The sequence below is a fragment of the Mercenaria mercenaria genome, chromosome 2 (assembly GCF_021730395.1).
Source record: "Mercenaria mercenaria strain notata chromosome 2, MADL_Memer_1, whole genome shotgun sequence".
NCBI classification, from domain to species: Eukaryota; Metazoa; Mollusca; class Bivalvia; order Venerida; family Veneridae; genus Mercenaria; species Mercenaria mercenaria.
In genome coordinates this window covers 90367415-90387757 of record NC_069362.1, presented here as the reverse complement: position 1 = coordinate 90387757, position 20343 = coordinate 90367415, and the positions used below count along the sequence as shown (strand labels likewise).

The window sequence follows — 20343 nt, the reverse complement described above, 5'->3', positions numbered from 1 at the left end:
TACATGTATTACAGAACCAAACACAGAGAATGAAATTATCAAATTCTTGGAAGGTAGTAAGAAGAAAAAGAAGTCATCTCCTCAAAGCCTTAAACCAAACAAAAAACATAAATCCTCAAAATGTGACTCAATTCCACAACCTCAGCCAAGTCCTTCTAAGCCATACACAGGTGACATGGATATTGATGATTCTGATTCTGATGAAATTCTTGACGAAGAAAAATGTTGTGTGTGCCACAAATTTGAACCTGAAGAGCTAAAGTACTGTGTGTCACTTGTGCTTACTAAGTGGGCACAATGTGACTTTGAAGGTTGTGGACACTGGACCCATCTAAAATACTGTTGTAAACAAACAGTTATAAGGCACAATGGCATTTTTGAATGTCCCTACCATCAAAATACAGAAGAGTGATTTTTCTGAACTGATTCGAGTTACTTTAAACATTTTTTCATGTTAATTTCTAAAGTTAATCTGTGTTTGCCTATTTTATGGTGGAATAGGATTTTTGAACTGTGCTATACAAGAAAAATTTAGTTGTGCTATACCGCGCACCTATAACGTAAAATGGACGCACTTTCTATAAATAGCGGGAACAGAGTGGTTGTTTATTTCTTGCCTTTTATGCTAATAAAAAGACTTTGAACATTGGAAAAATGTTTGCAGAGGACTATAATTAAATAAACTGAAGGTACGTACGCTTATTTTATTTCTCTTTTACTGTTTCATTAGTGCAATTGCTGTTTTTACGTAAGGCTAACGGAAACTGGACGATCAACGCTACCATTTACAAATGACTTTGTACTGCACTCTACGTTTTACCGATAACCGACGGAGCTCCTTTTGTTCGGGTGTAATATGTGTAAGACAGTGTTTTCCCTACACGGTGGGCAATGATGAATGAGAAAGAAAACAAACGAGCGTTAGCGTGGATTTTTATTTTTATTCACTCTGTCCTGGTGTTTGGGAAAACAGCTGTCATTTATAGGTAAACAGATAAAATCATTTGTCTTGCCTGCCAAGGTCATATTGACAAAATAGGTCGCGTTAGGTACATTCTGGCATTATGTATATAGTTTGTTACAATAGCTTTGAAAATATTGCAGTAATATCAACGGTATACAAGAAAAATGATCTGTCCGAGTAAGGCAGATGTTTTCCAAACCCTTGGGGCAACGTGGATAACAAAAAAGACTCCTCGGGTTTAGGAAGACTCTATCTTAACACAGGCAGTCATTTAAGATCCTATTCTTTTGAAATCCATACTGCAGTTAAACACCGGCCCAAGAAACCTTACATATATTTTTGATTTTATCAAAGAGTTACCGAAACGTCAGCAATGTGCTTAGAGCTAGAAAATTAGGAACAACATCGTTTCTGTTTTATCAGCATCTACATATTGCAGCGCATCCACGAGACGATTTCAGCAAGAGAACAATCAATGCAAAGCAATGTTTCACTCCCAGCCGCATATACTATTGGACGTCGTTTGTTTAGAAACTTTGCAACGTCCCACTAACATTTATTTGATGAAAGTAGCATATTGATAGTGGATCTTATTTGCAATATGACCTTCAAAGACATTATATGGAATATTATAAAGTTTGCAACAAATAATGAAGTAAGTATGACAAGCTGAAAAATATATTTCATAACATGCAGACAGACACATATTCCATTCAAAATTTGAATTGCAAATCTAACTAATATCTTTTAAGATTTTTCTTTAAGCAATAAAGACTTTTAAACACTTTAATGAAATGGACCTGAAATAGACGCCTATTTCTATACAATGACATATTCAGTGGCGTTGTCTACATTTAGTTTAACAAACCTTAAAATATTAATGATGAAATGTAAAAACACATAAGATTAAAAACCAACACCTATTGCATATAAAAGATTTATCAAAAATTTTTAAACAATGCCATAAAGTCTCTAAAATACAGTGTCTAAAGATTTTGTTTGAATGTATCGAGTGATTTATTTTTACGTAATGCTAACGGCAGTTCATTCAACAGTTTTTGACCAATAGTACAGAAACTTCAGTCATTAAATGTTTTGCATTTGTTGTCATTTAGAATTTTCTGACGATCTCAAGCCTTGTCTACTATGAACATAATCTGTAAAGGGTTTTGTTAAATACATAGGTGCTCTGTCATATTGACAGCTATACATGAAAGAAAGTATCTTAAACTCAGTCCTTGCTTTCACCGGTAACCAATGTAAGTCATACAATGCTTGTTTGGAAGCGTCAAATTTCCTCCTGTTAAGCTGCAGTCACACATACAGATATGACATATGTCCGTGCGTTGAGGTACGGTGCGGATGGGATTGGTCTGTGGAGGCGCGGACACGGATAAGTACGTAGCAGTACGTCTTAGCACGGGAAACGGGGAACAAAAAAAAAACAGAACGCGAATAAGTACGGATAGGTACGGCGTACTACGTTGAACTACGTTTTACTGCTCCTGGCTACGGATCGCTCAAACTTTTGTGCATGTTCAAAAGTTGGAGAAACTTGCAAGTTTGGGACAAGTCTTGAATTCGCTTTGACCAAGTGTTGGTACAGATTGATACAGATTGATACAGATTACTACTTTGAGGTACGGCTCAGGTACAGATCGATACGAATTACTACGTTTCTATCCTAGGCTAGACGTAGCTATCCGCGCCGTATGTGTGACTGAGGTATATGCAGGACATCCTCTATTTCCGATTCAAATGCCTTCACAAACTTGTTGATATTATGTTAATCAACGTTTATTGCACTAAGGACACTGGAAAATTCTGATTCGTTCGGATTTTTGAAGTTTCTATATGATACGCTCCTAGAAGTAACAGTCTTTTTTAACATCTATGAGAACCTTAACAGTAGAGTGATCAGATAAAAATGGTCAAGGCTCACATTCCTCTTCATGAACACCATTAAGCGACTCGGTTATGACTAGATCCAAGGTATGTCCTCCTGTATGAGTACTGAAATCAACATGTTGTTCCAGGCCCATTGCTTCTATGGAGTCCTTGAAGTAACAGCACTGTTGTCACTGTTAATATGCAAATTGAAATCACCCATTATAAGTTAATTTTCATAATGTGGTAAGATGTTTTCGGTGAAGTCAAAGAATTCCATTTTAATACCTAAAAAAGATGTAAAGAACTTACTTTAAAGGTATAATAGACTCAAATTTCATATTTGAAAACATAAACAATCAAAGCGCTCAAAGCGCTGATGGTGGCTGCTAATCAATGTGTAAAATATTGGAAAGAAAGTAACAACTGAGGAATTCTTAATTTAAACCAGGAGGAACTTTTTTGCAAAATATTCAGCTTCTGTTTCAAAATTAATCCTTTTTCACTACCAGTCATTGGTTACATGATACATATACACTGATTCAGTCTTTCTTTAACGAATAGTTTTGGTCCCTTTTTTTATTATTTGTGACGAAAACTACAACATAAAAGGTATGATGGTATTAAATGCCTCCGCTACTACTTTCTATATAAAATAACAACTTATATCATATTTTTATCAAGATTTCTAGCCTTTCACTTCCTGCGAGACTACCCTTGTCTTGAAGGTCTGTCTTTAGACAATCAAAATATACCACAAAAATATGGGGTTGACCATAATGCAGTAAACCATGGTCACGTGACTGAGACACGTGATGAAAACGCTAATATTCGCGTAGGTAGACATCAGGAAATACCTACTTTCACTTTCATTTTACAAGGCAGCTTCAAATCAACTTTTGAAGCATATAACGTAGCTTAAAATCATCTGCGGACATTCCTTTTTACAATCAAGCATCAATAAAGCTTATATCTGGCATGAAAATGGCCTTTACTAGGCGGGAAAATTGCACTATATATTGATATGGACTACATTCGAGTGGACCACGGAGGCATATCCGGCTAACTGCCCCCTTCATGCCTATAAAATTACATCGACGGTGTAACTACTATAAATAAATAATATAAGCTTTTTTTCCAAATCATTCAGCTTTTAAGATTTCTTTCTAAAGCTTTTGGACAATGCTTGCCATTAATTATATAAACACTGTTATAGTCCTTATCAGATAGCTGTGGTTTTCATGAGAAAGACCACAAACATGCACCACAAATTTACTTCAGAATGTCAGTTCTGCAGCCAGTGTATTTCAGAGCAAAAATGCTGGCCATTCAGTCAGACAAACTTACAACTTTAGTAAGACCGAGAAAAAATCGAAAAAAATGTTACTAACGAAACAAAACCATTTTAATTTTGATACATATATTTGTATCAAACCAGACATTTTCTTAGAACTAGAAAATTAATGAGCCGCATCATGAGAAAACCAAAATAATGCGTTTGCGACCAGCATGAATCTAACCAGGATTCATGTTTTTCGCTTTCAAAGCCCATGCAATTAGAGAAACCGTTAGCGAACAGCATGGATCCTGGCCAGACTGCGCAGATGCACAGGCAGGTCTTGGTCCATGGTGGTCGCAAATGCACTATGTTGGTTTTCTCATGGACGACTCAAATGAATTTAGCAGACTCTGTCTTAAACAATTTGAATGTTTCAATATTTCTATTAGTTAGAAAACGTAATGGAGACAGAAATTTTTAGTTCTCATATGTAGGCTGAAAGAAATTGAAATGTTCATATTTTGAGGAAAAAAATCATTGAAGCGTTAAATTTAAAAACACTTTAATGAAATCAAAGAGGTTTACACGGAAAGAAATCAAACATCTAACACCACTGTCAAGAAACTTAAATATCTATGAGATTTTTCTTAATTTTAAGAACATTTGAGACGAAGAGTGTAACCGTAAAATTATATAGGTTTTCAACTAACAAAAATTAGTTATTTGTGAATAATGTGAGGACGAAACAGGTATTTGTTTATCATCGCCAATTTTTCACGGGAGATTAAGTTTAAAATTTAGTTAGATCTCAAGATCTTAATTTTTAACTTTATCATATCTGTTATCCGACGACTTGCCGTTTCAAAATGTCTAGTATTAATATCATCGCTGCAGGTTCGCATACGGCCCCTATTCACGAGCTTACAAGTTGATAAAAATTGTGAGACAGTAGTACCACTTAGTCAAAGCGAGCTTGCAACATTAAGATTTTGTCAGTTTGGGCGACCTGTGGGTTTCCACGTTGATAATTCGTGTTTTGTCAGACGAAATTATACCTAATACATGCGTATCTATGCATTAAAGATCCCAAATTTGCGCTAATTAGTATTAATTGGCAGTATCAACGCCTGAGGAAACTTATTATCGATTTTCTATAAATAGCCTAATTAACATGTGGTCGTATTTTCGGGTGTTTGAAACGAAAAATTCGGCAACCATTCGTAAATCACTAGGGTTACATTAGTATAATATTTTACAATTTGATAGCTATGACGAACATTCTGATATTTGAAAATTGTAACAACTTGCTGGAAAAGCTTATTGGGAGGTACAAACTGGTTTTGTCTATGGACCGAAAATGTTCGAAAACATTCGTGTTGAAATTCCGTTTCTATTTTTAGCCATGAATTAAATATTTCTATCAGAAGTCATCGTTCTATATTATATACAGTCTCATATTTCGGGTGTTATACATGTGACACTGCGGTTAGGAAACAGGTTTCCCCAGATCAGAACTTGAATTATCAGTCTGGATTCTCAGGTAACTTTTCTACGTTATAAGCTACGTGACCTACTATCATCGCTCCAGTTCAGGTGACATGAGGTCATCGTTTATTCATGTGACCATAAATTTGCATATTTGTATTCATACGCGTGGTTGTTTTAATTAAAACGTTGACTTAAGTTTATGATGATTTTAGTCGCCGAATTTACATTAAAAATGGTATTAAGACATACCTTGTAGCATTGCATATTCTGCACGTTGTGTAGATAATTGTTTCCCTGGAAAGCCTGGAACTATTTTTGGCTGTTAGGATGGTCTTAAGACCTGACAAGATTTGTCAAACGTAGTATTCTTTTTGACACTGCTGGCAGCAGCCACCAAAAACTACATATAGTTTATGTTAACATAGAAATATCAAGTCTATGTATATTAACAATACTATGCATTAGGTTTGAAATAGTAAACGCTGTATACTAAACACAGTATGAATGTGTAATACCACTAAAAACCTGGAAGTTTATTTAAACAAGTGACTGTTACTGCATGATATTTTTATGAATGTAGCACTACATAGTACATAATTATTTTATATATTTAGTAAACGTTAAATATATTTGATGAGGATTTTCTACATTTGAAGTAAATGTCTAGATATAAATTTTGTGAAAGTTAGCCATGGTTCTTCAAGTATAATTTTAGTAGTTCTTTTATGACATTAAATCAGTTTTTTTAAAGTCTTATAACATTTGCTCTAAATAAAGCATCTATGCACAAACAAAACAAGATGAAATATATGCACGAACAAAATGAGATGAAATAATAAATAATAAAACAGTTATTTCCTGTTTTCAATAATTTATTGAAATGCAATGGCTGATTAGATGTAAAACATTCACTTTCTAATAATCGTTTGTTTTTTTTTTTTTTTTCATTTTATAATGACGACCTTTAAACACAACAAAATATTAGTCAAACTTATTCATATTGCATACGAGATTTTTTTATATTTAACTAGCAGCTGAGCTTAGAACTTACTGTCAGTGTACATATATAGATAGTTAATATATTTACTTCCTTCCTTGTACAGTTAATTAGATACAGAATTAGATAACAATTCCATTATCCCCATGTATCTAGACTAGTTGCGTGCACCTTGCATATCATGCAAAAGACGGCGTCAATTAAATATCGAGATAACGGTTTGATCAAGTGGCACCGCACTGAGTCTAGTTAATAAGGACTGCATGACAACCAAGAAAACCCTGGTGGAAACAAAAGTATTGGAATATTTTGTTGATTAGGGTTTTGTAATTTGTATTGTTTCAATTCTTTAATACTTTTCGCCCCGCCATCCACCACAATTCTTTACCAATGAATGAATCTCTGCGTATTCGAATCATGAAAGCGAATCAAAAGATTATTAGTCAAGCTTTGTATAGTACAGAAAACTATACCACATTAACACCCTTTTGTATATTTTATAAATGTATACATTATACAATTGTCGACTTTTTCATAGGTTGATATCAGGATCTATCAATCCGAAAATAGTTATATTCACCGAGCGGAAGGCGAGGTGAATATAACTTTTTGAGGGTTGATAAATCCTGATATCAACCTATGAAAAAGTCAATAATTGTTTTATTACATGAATAAATGTATAGTCAGCTTTGTTATTACGATTGTATCTTTAATCAAGAAATAAGGAATAAATTTAGACCAAATCAGGTTGATATTGGTTTTCCAAGCACCTACTTTGATCTATTATTATTTTCGTACTATTTATTACCCAAGATAAGTTGATATGATATTTACTCATTACTTTTCGAACCGTTTTCAGCCAATCAGAGAAACAATAGAATACAGTCATGTAATAATACGAAATAGCATAGTAATATCGTACAACAATTGGCGTTACATGCCGTTAACCCTCTCTTGTACTCCACCGCGAATTTTAACGTATTTTGTGTTTATATTCAAATATCTTTACAATTTTGCAATTAGTCTTTACTTCCACCTTCCCTTTCCTATGGGTAACATAGAAAAAAGATCACAAGGAAAAGCTTGATATTTTCTTACAGGTCCGATGGGAAACCAATCCCATAAGATATACATATAATTCTATCGCTTTACATACTTAAAATTTTCCTAAATAAAGATGCCAAAAACGTTTGTGATAATAGCTTAATTTTATAAATTTCTGTTTCAATATCCAAAAAAGGTGCAGATTTAAGTTTCCTATCGAATCCTACCAACATGATGATTGTTTTACAGGACTAATTGTCATATTTTTAAAATATATCATTAAGCGTATATTTTCTTTGAGTTAAATGTAATATTGTCTTGTAATATAATTCTCCCTTATAGAATGTACATGTACGTCATGAAATTATGTGACATTTAGCATACAAGTAACTATTGAACTAGTGTTATGTAACTTAATACAAGGACTGTTCTTAATTTCAAAGTGTTTATAAACATCATACCTAAGTAACTTTTTTACAAGTGGACTGTTTCCTACAAAGATTCTTCATAAAATTAGAATGGCATCATTGTTGACATTTCTCCTTGTGAAAGAGTTCTCTACATTAGGATACGTAACTCCTGTGATGATTAGCCCAGGAGACAGATGACTCTTTTAGCGAACTTATTAATTACTCTCGGACAGGTACAAATCTACAGACGTATTGTACCATTTCTGATGAAACTGCCTTGTGTCATTTACGGTATTTAAAATGGCGGACACAGAACTTTGGGATTACTTCTACATTTTAAGGCCCGGCTTTTTGAGAATGTATCTTTGTTATGACTGAAACGTTTAAGGAATCATATTTATGCTAAAACAACTAAAAGCCTGATATAAGCCAGATATTTCATATCAGTTGTAACATTTTAATGTGTATTTTACGAAAGACCTGTGGTGACATTTCAACTTCATTATTTCACGATTTCTGCTTCATGATTTCACGATTTCCACTTCATGAATTCACGAATTCACGATTTCTGCTTCCTGATTTCACGATTTCCACTTCATGAATTCACGAATTCACGATTTCATGAATTTACGATTTCACGAAAAAAAACTTCACGATTTCTTGATTTCACGATTTCATGATTTCACGATTTCTTGATTTCACGATTTCCACTTCATGACTTCATGAATTCACGATTTCACGATTTCTGCTTCCTGAATTCACGATTTCCACTTCATGAATTCACGATTTCACGAATTCACGATTTCACGAAAAAAACTTCACGATTTCTTGATTTCACGATTTCATGATTTCCCGATTTCTTGATTTCACGATTTCCACTTCTTGAATTCACGATTTCACCCTTAAACTTCACGATTTCATGATATCTTGATTTCTCTTGTTCTATTTGGCCTATCCATTCCGTTACTCTCCATTCAATGAAGTGTAAACGTAATGAATGGTCTGGGTTACAGAGGATGTGTTTATACTCCTGCATACGTCTGTGTGGAGGTTGGGGAAGGATATTGGTGCCTGTACCCACACAGTATTGGGTACTTTCAACACTAAAACATGTATGAACAAAATAAGATGCCCAAGTAGCTTTCCTGTTTTAGACAATTCCAAAATATATAAGTATGTTTATTATGCCCACGCCATTTATGGCGACGGAGCATTAAGCCTTGCAGTTGTCCGTCCGTCAGTCCGTTATTTTGGAATCCGTCTTTCCGTCCATAGACATATTGGTTTCTGTTTATTTAAAAGAGAATGCTTGCATGGATTGAATTTATATTTTGTATGTATATCCTTTCCACGCATGTAATTCTAAGCCGCTTTTTAACGTTTTAAACGGCCCTCGTGGTAAGGCCGTACTCTTGATCAACTCAGTTTGCATACCATTTACACAGCAGGTGGCAATAGCTTACATGTGAATAAGATGCATCGCTTTTTATTTAATAGCACAAAGATAAGGAGCTTACTAAAACCGAAAAGAGGGAATTGAACAATTTCACATTTTAAGCAATAATGCATTATAAATGTATTGTTTGTAAGTCTATTTCCTCATCAGTTTAGGCATTTTCGGCCAGTTTTCACTTTCAGTACCTAAACCTGGTTGTACAATTATATAACACGCCATCTTACATGTAGCGAATATCACCCGCGGTTTTCTACGTCATACATTAATCATGTGACTAATTAAATCGCGAAAAGTTGAAATTGTACTATAATTATGAAATCGTGAAATCGAGAAATCGTGAGTTCTTGAAGTGGAAATCGTGAATTCTTGAAATCGTGAAGTGTAATGGTGAAATCGTGAATTCGTGAAATCAAGAAATTGTGAATTCGTGAAGTTTAATGGTGAAATCGTGAATTCGTGAAATCGTGAATTCATGAAGTGGAAATTGTGAAATTGTGAAATCATGAAGCGGAAATCGTGAAATTGTGAATTCGTGAAATCGTGAATTCATGAAGTGGAAATCGTGAAATCGTGAAATCGTGAAATCATGAAGTGAAAATTGTGAAATCGTGAATTCTTGAAGTGGAAATTGTTAAATCGTGAATTCGTGAAAACGTGAATTCATGAAGTGGAAATCGTGAAATTTTATCATGAAATCGTGAATTCATGAAGTGGAAATCGTGAAATTTTATCATGAAATCGTGAATTCATGAAGAAAGCGTGAAATAATGAAGTTGAAATGTGAAATGTCACCACGGGTTTTTTACTATATATACTTGGCGTAACAAATTACGTCTGCATGCATCATTACGCTCAGCCTATAATGCGCCGCCTTTTTGTCAATATGTTATTTCATAATATATTATGTATAATTATGTGGCTTTTCCTTTAAGCCATGCATGTAGTACTTAAGCCTGTAATGTAATGCACCGTTATTATTTTTATTGTAAAATATTAACTTGGGCGTATCACAGTACTTAGTCTTAAGCCGGGATTTTCATTGGTCAAAGCCGTTGCCATTGGCACTCTGGAGGTTATAAATACTGGCGTCCGTTTTCAGTCGGTATCTTCTTCTCAGCCGTAAAACCTTGAGAATTCAAACTCACAGACAAGACATTTCTTCTTAGAAATACCTAAAAAGCTATTTAACAAGGTAAAAGAAATAATATTATGCAGTCTTAACTTTGTTAAAGAGCAGAAAGTCAAACTCATTGAAAAGGCACTTTTAGCCTTACAAAATGAACAATAACAGCAACAACATTATGAAGTAAATACAAGACCATATAAAACACCACACCTTGCAGTATGCCTAGTCTGAATTACCACGTTATGTCAGAACCAAAGAACCTATATTCATCTTCTATAATGCTTTGTATTGATGTATGCTTATAACTGCTTTGACTGAAGAAACTGAAACTGTTTCATTTGATAAAACGCCTATTTTTACGCAAAACATATTCAATGGCGTTTTACAAATACATGAAAATACGACAAAAATTAAGATATTTAATGACATATAACATAAATGAGCATAAATACCATTGTGAATAAACTATTTAGTAAGCATTAAAAAAAATATCAGACATCAGATAAGATTAATAAAATATTAGAATATTAAGATACAGTAAGATAGCTGTTTATTATTAAATAAGAATAAATGGTTTTTTGCGACATGTCAAGAAGTTATTACAAACAACTGTATTTTGTATTTGTTATAATATAGTTCATTTTCGAATGTATTTTCACAATAAAATCATCCAGTCTACGTTACTTCAGTTTCTTAAAAACTACAGTCACAGTCTCTAAAAGAGTGCAAAGTAATCTCCAAAATAATGAGTTTTCAACTTCTTTTTGAAAACATCTATTGAGTCCGAGTTCCCTATTTCGAGAGGCAATTCATTCCAGAGTTTAGGTCCAACAGTACCAAAACTTCTGTCGCTGAACGTCTTGCGCATGTTGAAAGGAACAACGAAACACCCAGTAACGGAGTTTGAAGAACGCAAGTTTCTTGTCTGTGTTTGTTTTATGAGAAATTCAGAAAGATATTCTGGAGAGTTTCCAACTGAACAAATATACATGTAGGTGAGCATTTTGAATGTGATTCTGGCTTTGATTGGTAGCCAGTGAAGGTCATACAGCGCTTGCTTGGAACTGTCATATTTTCTTCGATTTAGGACAAGTTTTGCACACATGTTCTGAATTCGTTGCATTTTGTTTACTTCGCTTTGAGTAATACCATACAGAATGACATTACAATAATCTAAATGGGATATCACCAATGACAGGACAAGGGTTTCGGTAGCCTCTTTGGTAAGATATTTCCGGATACATTTTATTCTGAAGTAGTTGAGCATTGCTGTTCTACACTTTCCTTTTACATGCTCTTTTAGATTCAAGTTTTCATCCAGGAATATACCTAGATATCGAATAAAGCTCACTGATTTCACTTCATCACCCACAATGCATACTTTGTCAGTTGAACATTTAGAGAGCTGTTGCCTACTACCAAACATGATGAACTCGGTTTTGGAAGTGTTCATTTTAAGCTTATTTTCATTCATCCAGTTGTTGATTGTTTTAGCACATGTTCTCGTATTGCCTGGGATTCTACTGTTGGAGATGATGGTTTAAAGCGTTTATTAGCAGTGTGGTCATCCGCAAAGCCGTAAACTGAAATCGACGGCGGAATAACATCAAACAGTGTCCCCGCATATGTCAAATATAGCCACGGTCCTAAGCAGCTCCCTTGTGGAACGCTACAATTTAATTGGCGTGGAAATGACATGGCTGAATTGACACTTACACGACAATTTCTGGGGCGCAGATAGGAATCAACCCAGCTCAGTGCTGTTCCACGAACGCCATACTGCTTGTTTAACACATCAACAAGAATGTCATGATCTACAGTATCAAAAGCGGCACTGAGATCGGTGGCAATTAGCGCCGTAACTTCTTTCTTCTCCATAGCATCCAGTAAATCATTTACAAGACGTAACAGTGCTGATTCGCAAGAATGGTTTTTCCTGTAAGCAGATTGGTTTTTTGGTAGAAGATTGTGTTTGTTTACATGATCATTGAGTCTGAACAGAGATGCTTTTTCAATTAATTTTGACAGAAACGATAGATTACTAACAGGCCTGTAGTTTGCGAATTCAAGTTCCAGTCCCATTTTCTTCAACAAAGGTCTTACAATTGCCTGTTTCCATTTTGTTGAAAAGATGCCGTCGCGCAACGACAAATTAACCAATTTGGTAATAACAGGCAACAGCTCATCCAAGTATGATTTTAGCACTTTTGTTGGTAGAATATCAAGGTCACATGATTTTGTCTGTAGTTGATTTATAAGTTTTCTAACTTCTTCCTCGCTCAGATCTTTAAAACTGTCAAAACAAGGAATATCTTTTTCGCATGGTTGAAACTTATCGAAATGTTTCAACGATTCTCGAATTTTTTCGATTTTATTCATGAAATGATCTGCAAATTTCTCAGCCAGTGTACTGTCATGTCCAGTTGGCATAGGGTTCTCAGACCTAGTGCCTGTTGTCTCAGATACAAATCGATAAAGCTTTTTCGAGTCACCTTTTGCATTAAGAAGAAGAAGATCCCAGTGCATAGGCCTAGGTTCTTCATTGTTAATCTATGACGAAGTATTTATTTCTACGATGAAATTTTCATTTCTACGATGCCATATTATGGACTTCTCGGGCGTCCTTTTAGGTTATGTAAGCGTTATGCAATTTATCATGACGTCGTAATATTAAAGAGTTATATTAATCGTTCAACAGAGTTCCTGTGATATTTTGAAGGTATTGATGTAAACCAGAGAGGAGTACCTGTACATATTCTCTTCATCCTAACTGATGGTGATGTATGTATATTGGTTATCAGTATGTTCCAATATCCTGACTAAGAAGGACTTACAAGATTTGCCCAAGGTATATGATCTATAAAGACGCACCTACATTGATTGTTCAATATCGACGCACCCAAAGAGGTTGTCGCAGGTATTTATATCAACGCACCTGGAGTTAATCGCAAAAGATACTTGTATTTGCATGCTTTATCAAGAGAGATGTTGATATGTAAATACCAGTTATTACTGAGTAGACCGGTATCATGATTAATAAGGATGTGCAACTACCCAGGGCGGTAGGTCTCTACAGTCTAAAAGAAAGTAAAGGCCCAGGTATATATTCTTTCTCTAGACTTCACGACGGGGAATCATATGACTTCATATGACTGTATCACGGAAAAAATAGATGCCGTTTCTCTCAGTTCGTTGAGGAAAGCAATGTATTTTGACTTAAATAGCTTTTAAAATCTTACCTGTATTTGTATCAAAGTTAAGATACAACATTGTCTACTAGTAAAGATAAAAAGGCGCCGTAAGTTCAACTTGTACAAAAGCAAAAGGGTAGGTTCAAAAAATTATACCAGAATTAGTTACAATTTAGTGGCTGGTTAAACTAAACTTACCAAAATGGGCTTAATTTTGTTTTTATTTGAAAAATAAAAAACAAGATAAATAAACTAGAATAGGTATGTATATTGAAGAATAGAGAAACTGAAAAAGTAGCATTATATTCATATGCTCTTACAAAACCGGAAATGATATGAAGATAGAAATAAAATCTACGAAAAGATCCGTTGGAAGCATAGAATGCAATCAAGCTGAATAATAGCAGACTCGGTTTGATTAAGTCTGTTCATGAGAGGTAATGAAATGTGCAACATCTCTCACGCCCCCTAGCACCGGCCTCCGTGATCCCAAAGGACCAGAAAATACAACAATATTCAAGTCTTCGTTTTAAAACTACAGTACATGTGTATTTATAGACATGTAACTATTTGCTTCTTCTCATTAAGCAACGTGCCTACTGATGTAAACAGTCATTTGTTAGCACGCTTTCAAAAGACCGAACTTTTAAAAACCATGTCACTTAAAAAATCCCCCAATCCAAATTAAATGTAGGCTGTGTTTTTTTGTTTGTTGTTTTTTCGTTTTCTTAGTTCTAAAATGGCAGGTTATCTTTATTTCATTCCAAAGAAAAAGGCTGATATAAACTGGAGTATAACAAATATTGTAAATGGAACTTAAATATTTTGACGAAGAAATTACCTACCTCAACTTTTTAAAACGCTAAGCTTAATACTGTAGTTATCTACATGTTTAGAATAGTTCTAAACAGACCAAATACTTACAAATGGATTTTTTCATGTAAGACATTTTAGCAGAAACAAATGTTATAACTCATATGTCTGACGTTGGGCCATGAAGGAAAAACAACATTAGGGCTCTGCGACCAGCAAGAATCCAAATCAGTGAAAATACAAACTGTTCGTTTATCCTCGCATCCATATTCATTTTTATCAAATTCATTACTATAAGCAACTGACAAGCAAGCAATATCTATCCATTGGCAAGTTCATTTCATGGGTTGCAAAGTAATAATAATTCCACAAAAGTGCTATCACGTATTGAGTAAAACAAACAGAAGTTATTTTGTTCATTATTTATGTTTTTAACCATTGTAGGAACACATAAATAAAAACATGTAGAATTTCTAATTGACACACTATCAGTTATGTGATAATATTTGGAGATTTAGGGAAACCTTGATGGCATAAATGATTGGTTTCGGGCTGGACATGAGAGTTTCGATACTTGGTGCCATGCTAGATTGCACAAGCTACAACAATTGTTATTATTCTGGCTATTAAAGACAAACTGATTTAGATTAAACAAAACATCAAAGCGTTAAAGGACAATTAGGATACAATATTGATAATATAATTACTATTTTCCTTTCAGAGGAAGGATTTGATTTTAAAAAATCCACAAACATTATAGATATGATAAAATATCCTCAAGCAATAATTATATATTATGAATTCATTCAAACACGACCCATTTTGTTTTCCTATTAAACAAAGAAAGCTGAAAATTGTGTATTATTGTATATTCTAACATGGCTTGATTTTATTGCCAGTTAAACAAATAAGAAAATCAAGCTCTGTATATTTTGCGATAAACAACGGTTGACGCGCGGCTGGTAAGACAGCATAATGACGTCAATTACGACGTCAAATTGCCGCAAGACGTCCGCTTCATTAGTACTCGGATAAATGAAGTCCAGCAGAGTATTTATCAAAATATTTCATTGAACATGTAAGAATGAAAACAATCAAGGCCTTCTTGTGGTTTATCGTCTAATCTACCACAGTTCATCGTTCAGATGTTTCGATATTTCAATTCATGCGTATCTGAACTCTGAACCGTTATAAATTAGACGACAAACCACTCGAAGGCCTTGATTATTCGTTAAACAACTCATTTTTCTAACGTCACGTTTATAACGTCATAGCGTCAAACGGCATAGCGGCGCACTGGAAAAGAAACCAGTAGAAAACAGGCAAAACTTTTGTGTATGTCGTCAAGGATGCACATATATTCCTTGACAACCTGTTAGTATCGAAATAATATATCTCAAACAGTGATTTGCTCTTGAATAAAATCATTGATTGTCGTTTAGATGCGTATTATTATATCACGAGGGCTGTGCCCTCGTAATATAATTACTTCGCATCTAAACTCCAAACAATTATTTACGGCAAATCACTGTTTGGGATATATTAATTCTTAATTAAAATATTTTGTTTGAGCTCATTTTCGTCGACGTCGTAGTTCTTTCAGTCCATGAAATGAAATCCCAATTAAGAAACGAAATTCCTATTCATTTTATCAACAAAACTGACATTTTAGCAAAAACAAGGAAATTTTCATGTCCATGATCTAATATAATTCACATCAATAAAGTATGTGCAAAATGTAGTTTCATCGGCCAGGATGTGAAGATTGTCGTGGCGTATCATAAAGTAAACGTAATGTATGCCATGTACCATAATGACGGTGCAATATGCATGTTACCTAGTGCCAAAAGTATTTTAAACGGAAATGAATTATTAAATAAACTATACAATGTTAATTTAAAGTTCATTGCTCTATAAGATTTCAGCTGACAAGGACTCTACCTCTACATACAACAAAGTAAGATATTTGTATCTCTGAAAATGTTTAATATACATATAAACATAACTAATGTATTTTTGTTATAATATGAACAAGCGAATCAGAGATATTTAGTTGCAGTTTTTCACTTAACTTCTAAAAGGGCTAGTAATTGAAATGTATAATTAATATATTTAAAATTGATTTGTAATTGATAACTTTAAACAAACTTTAAGTAAATTTATCCGTTTCACTTGTAACTGCTATAACACAAAGGAAATTGTTATCATATATAGAACAGATTGAATATATAAATTCATATGTAAGTATTGACTGTATGTGTAACAGCACAAAGTATTTGTAATTACAGTAACATTTGTTGCTTCAGAAAGTGTTTGTACTGCAGAATAGATCTATCACAGCAGAATATCTTTCTTGAGTGTAAATACGAAAAGGACCAAGTTTACCAAAGCTGTACCAACAGTGCTGCTTTATTATTTCGGGATTTTCAGGATAATGTGTATCATGGTCTTTGCTGTCTCACAGTTGTGTGAAATTGTGGTCCGCGCAAGTGTCTACTGCTTTCCAATGTAGTATGAAACTAATCGATGGTTATTGACAAGTTCACCAAAGCTATCCTGACACATGTTGGATAAGTGTAGTCTACATTATTGTTGTTTTGTTTTATTTCAGAAAAATGTACACCATATGTTTTGCTGTCACACTGGTATGTATTGGTGTAACACACGCAAGTGTCTGCTGCTTTCCAAAGCAGTATGAAGCTAACCAAGGGTTAATGAAAGCAACCGTTAAAAATGGACAACTCTTGATTTTATATGTAAGTATCCTGCAAAATGACTGTTCTCTTTTCTGTAAATGTACAGGTGTACAATGAGGCTATCTAACTAATTTTCCAGGACGAAAAGTTCAGCTTTCTTCCTTCCTAGTGTTGTATTGTTGTTTATAGCCTTGTAAGTTCTGAAAACTGGAAACTTGTTTTAGTTTTGGTTCTTCAGTTCAAGATATTATTGTGGATATTGTTATATAATATATGTTTCATTATTTCGCTACATAATGTAAAGTTAATAATAAATGATGACTCTTCGCTTTTTGTTTCGTTTGTTTGTTGGTTGGTTGGTTGGTCGGTTGGTTGGTTGGTTGGTTAGTTGTTGCAGTAGACAATGCCGTATAAAAACTTCAACCCTCCTATAACGTTTACAGAATTATGTTCACTTTCAAACATCCTACTAAAACCTATTTCACATTTTCAGGGTAATTTACACTACTGGTTTGACGGTGTAAGTAGGAGAGAAGTATTCATCGAAGACCTTACAGTTGATGGTTATAACACCAGGGTCACTGTCCTCAAAGATTACAATGTAACGGTAAGTTTCGTGCTGTTTCTGCATGCAATATGTGACTCTAGCTATTACCCCTAGAGGTATTTTCTTTTCCTCGTCTGAAATAAAATGAACGAGATAATTATGTCACGATTTGGATTGGTTTCAAGGTATGCGGCCAGTAACGTTTAAAAAGTAAACCTAAACGTCCACTTGTACAAATATGTAAATACGCACGGGTGTTGTGTTGAAAAATTCTTCAGATATTCAGTAAACGCTGCCATTATATTGAATGGTTAATTTTGTACTTAAAGCATTAGGAGCCAACGAGCAAGTGAATATTCCAATGAAAGCGTCAAGTTTAAGACAGAACGAATTAAAACTAATTCTTACTATATTTCTGCTCAGTACTCGCACTGGGATAAGAGATCCCGAAGACCTGAGCTTAACTCCCGATCCTGTGACAACAGGTCTCTGCAAACTGAGGATTAGAAACTGCTTGAATGGGTATTTTTAAATGTCAAAAAGTATAACTTAATATTTTGTGTTTAAAGAATACAAAGTATGTGATATCAGGGAATCACTGCACACAGAAGTCATTGACGCCGTTCAAGGAGGGCTGTATTCCAGGTATGTATATAGTAGAAACTCTACTGGTATACACAGGACTTTTAAACCATTAAGGAAACATAAATCATTAAAGAATACGCTCTGAAAACGAACTTTAATTGCAAGAGCGACAAGTATGCACTGAGTCAGACGTGAATAGTATTTTTAAATCATCCGTAAAGCCGCTCAAATACGACACCTGATGGCTTTCAAATTAAAATGAATTTAAGTGCTGTGTATAGAGCAAAACCAAAAAGCGTTCTCGTTACCGCATATATACAGAGAGACAGATGGGCCACGTAGTAAGGTTTTCATTTCATTGTATATTAGTTTGTGCATGTTATAATCTATTGCTTAATTAATATCACCAATGAGTCGATACGGCTTTCAAATACAGATTGGGCAACAAAACTCACATCCTCAAGCTATGGTCTGAAAAACTCCGGCATGAACTTCAGTGTGTACAACAACAGCGCAAGCACAGTGACGTCATTCCTTATCGCCTCCGAGGACTGCTTCCCGATTTTAGATATCTCTGCCATTCCAACTGGATGTAAGTAAAAATAGAATTAACTGCAGCAAAGGTATCGTAAGATTTAGTCAGCACAAAGTCTAAAAACAAAATGATTTAAAGCTATGAAAACACTGGAGAGACAGTTTACTTCCACATTGCTTTATCCCTTCCTTTGACGTTTAAGTCGTCATACTTATATTGACTTTGCTTCATGCCTCTAACTTCATACCCTCTTACTTTTGTCTTCATATTATTGCTTCTAACTTCATCAGACGTTTATGCTTCTAACTTCGTACCTTCATACTTTTAATTTTATACCTTTATGCTTCTCACTTCATACCTTTATGCTTCTAACTTCATCATACCGTTATGCTTCTAACTTCGTTCCTTCATACCTTCTGTCTAACTGTATTATTTCCTAACAAAGAAGACAGAGGTCATGTAAGTAGAACTGGAAGTCAACTTATAATACAATTTGGATGCTATAAGGATAGATTTAGAAGTCAAGGAAATAGAAGCAGAAAAGTTAGGATGCCGGAAATAGAGAGTATGGAAAGAGAACTATGTGCCGTTTGATGTTTCAACAACTGTAAAGATATCTAAATCTATTTCAGAGCTTTTGTATTCGTATTGTTTTCAGCGAGCCCCTACATGCAGGTCGTGATGCCGTATAACTTCACCTTGGGGATCCTCGACCACACAGTATTCGACATTCCGGCGATCTGTAAGCCTAGCTCTCCTGTCGGAAAATGAAACACTTGTAACAACTTAAATACCGTAATAGTTGATGAAAATATTATGACAGTGTTTGTGACCGGTATAATAAATTGCTGCTTCTGAGCCCAAACTTTGAATTAACCAATGGCAATTTTGTATTTTGAGACTTATCTCCGAGTACAGTTTATAATCTTAGAATCTCGTTTATCTGACCATACTGATGTAATATATAGAGACAAAATGCTATGTGTCTGCCTTTAACTTGGTAACTTTTTGAAGACTTCATAAATAAAACATGAACGATAGTGTATGCTTTTTGTATTTTTTAGCAGTTTATATACCTCGATACTTACCAGTATAAGCAAACATTAGGAAAGTTAATGGAATATGGAAATACGCACGAGAAGAAGAAAAAAAGGATGTTTGGATGTGTATCCGCGAATTTAACTTACATATAAATATACATGTTCCTCTAAATTGTCATTTTCTTGCATTGTTATGCCAGATTTTATTTTTTAATATTTATATTTTCTAATATTCTTGACTGAAAACTGGACGGTCTTTTTTTGGGTATTTTTATTAATTGTCTC

General features: G+C 34.2%; 1 protein-coding gene across 2 annotated transcripts; it reads left to right on the top strand.

Moving 5' to 3' along the window:
• Window positions 1-670: 670 nt before the first annotated feature.
• Window positions 671-20058, top strand: LOC123564542 (uncharacterized). 2 transcript variants are annotated; one of them, XM_053537194.1, is made up of 6 exons: window positions 671-689; window positions 17267-17411; window positions 17845-17958; window positions 18468-18543; window positions 18920-19075; window positions 19677-20058. In XM_053537194.1, exons 2-6 carry the CDS (start codon window positions 17271-17273, stop codon window positions 19787-19789), a joined length of 600 nt encoding a protein of 199 aa, XP_053393169.1. In that variant the 5' UTR covers window positions 671-689; window positions 17267-17270; the 3' UTR covers window positions 19790-20058. The 2 variants fall into 2 exon arrangements, with proteins under 2 accessions (XP_053393169.1, XP_053393170.1); XM_053537195.1 differs by lacking the exon at window positions 671-689 and adding an exon at window positions 16515-16612.
• Window positions 20059-20343: the final 285 nt, after the last annotated feature.

Bases quoted from the DNA above. Each gene is read 5' to 3' on its own strand.
- LOC123564542 (XM_053537194.1), top strand. From the start codon at position 17,271: ATGTACACCATATGTTTTGCTGTCACACTGGTATGTATTGGTGTAACA. The intron at 17,412-17,844 runs GTAAGTATCCTG...TCACATTTTCAG, and splicing joins GACAACTCTTGATTTTATAT to GGTAATTTACACTACTGGTT. The intron at 18,544-18,919 runs GTATGTATATAG...TTTCAAATACAG, and splicing joins CAAGGAGGGCTGTATTCCAG to ATTGGGCAACAAAACTCACA.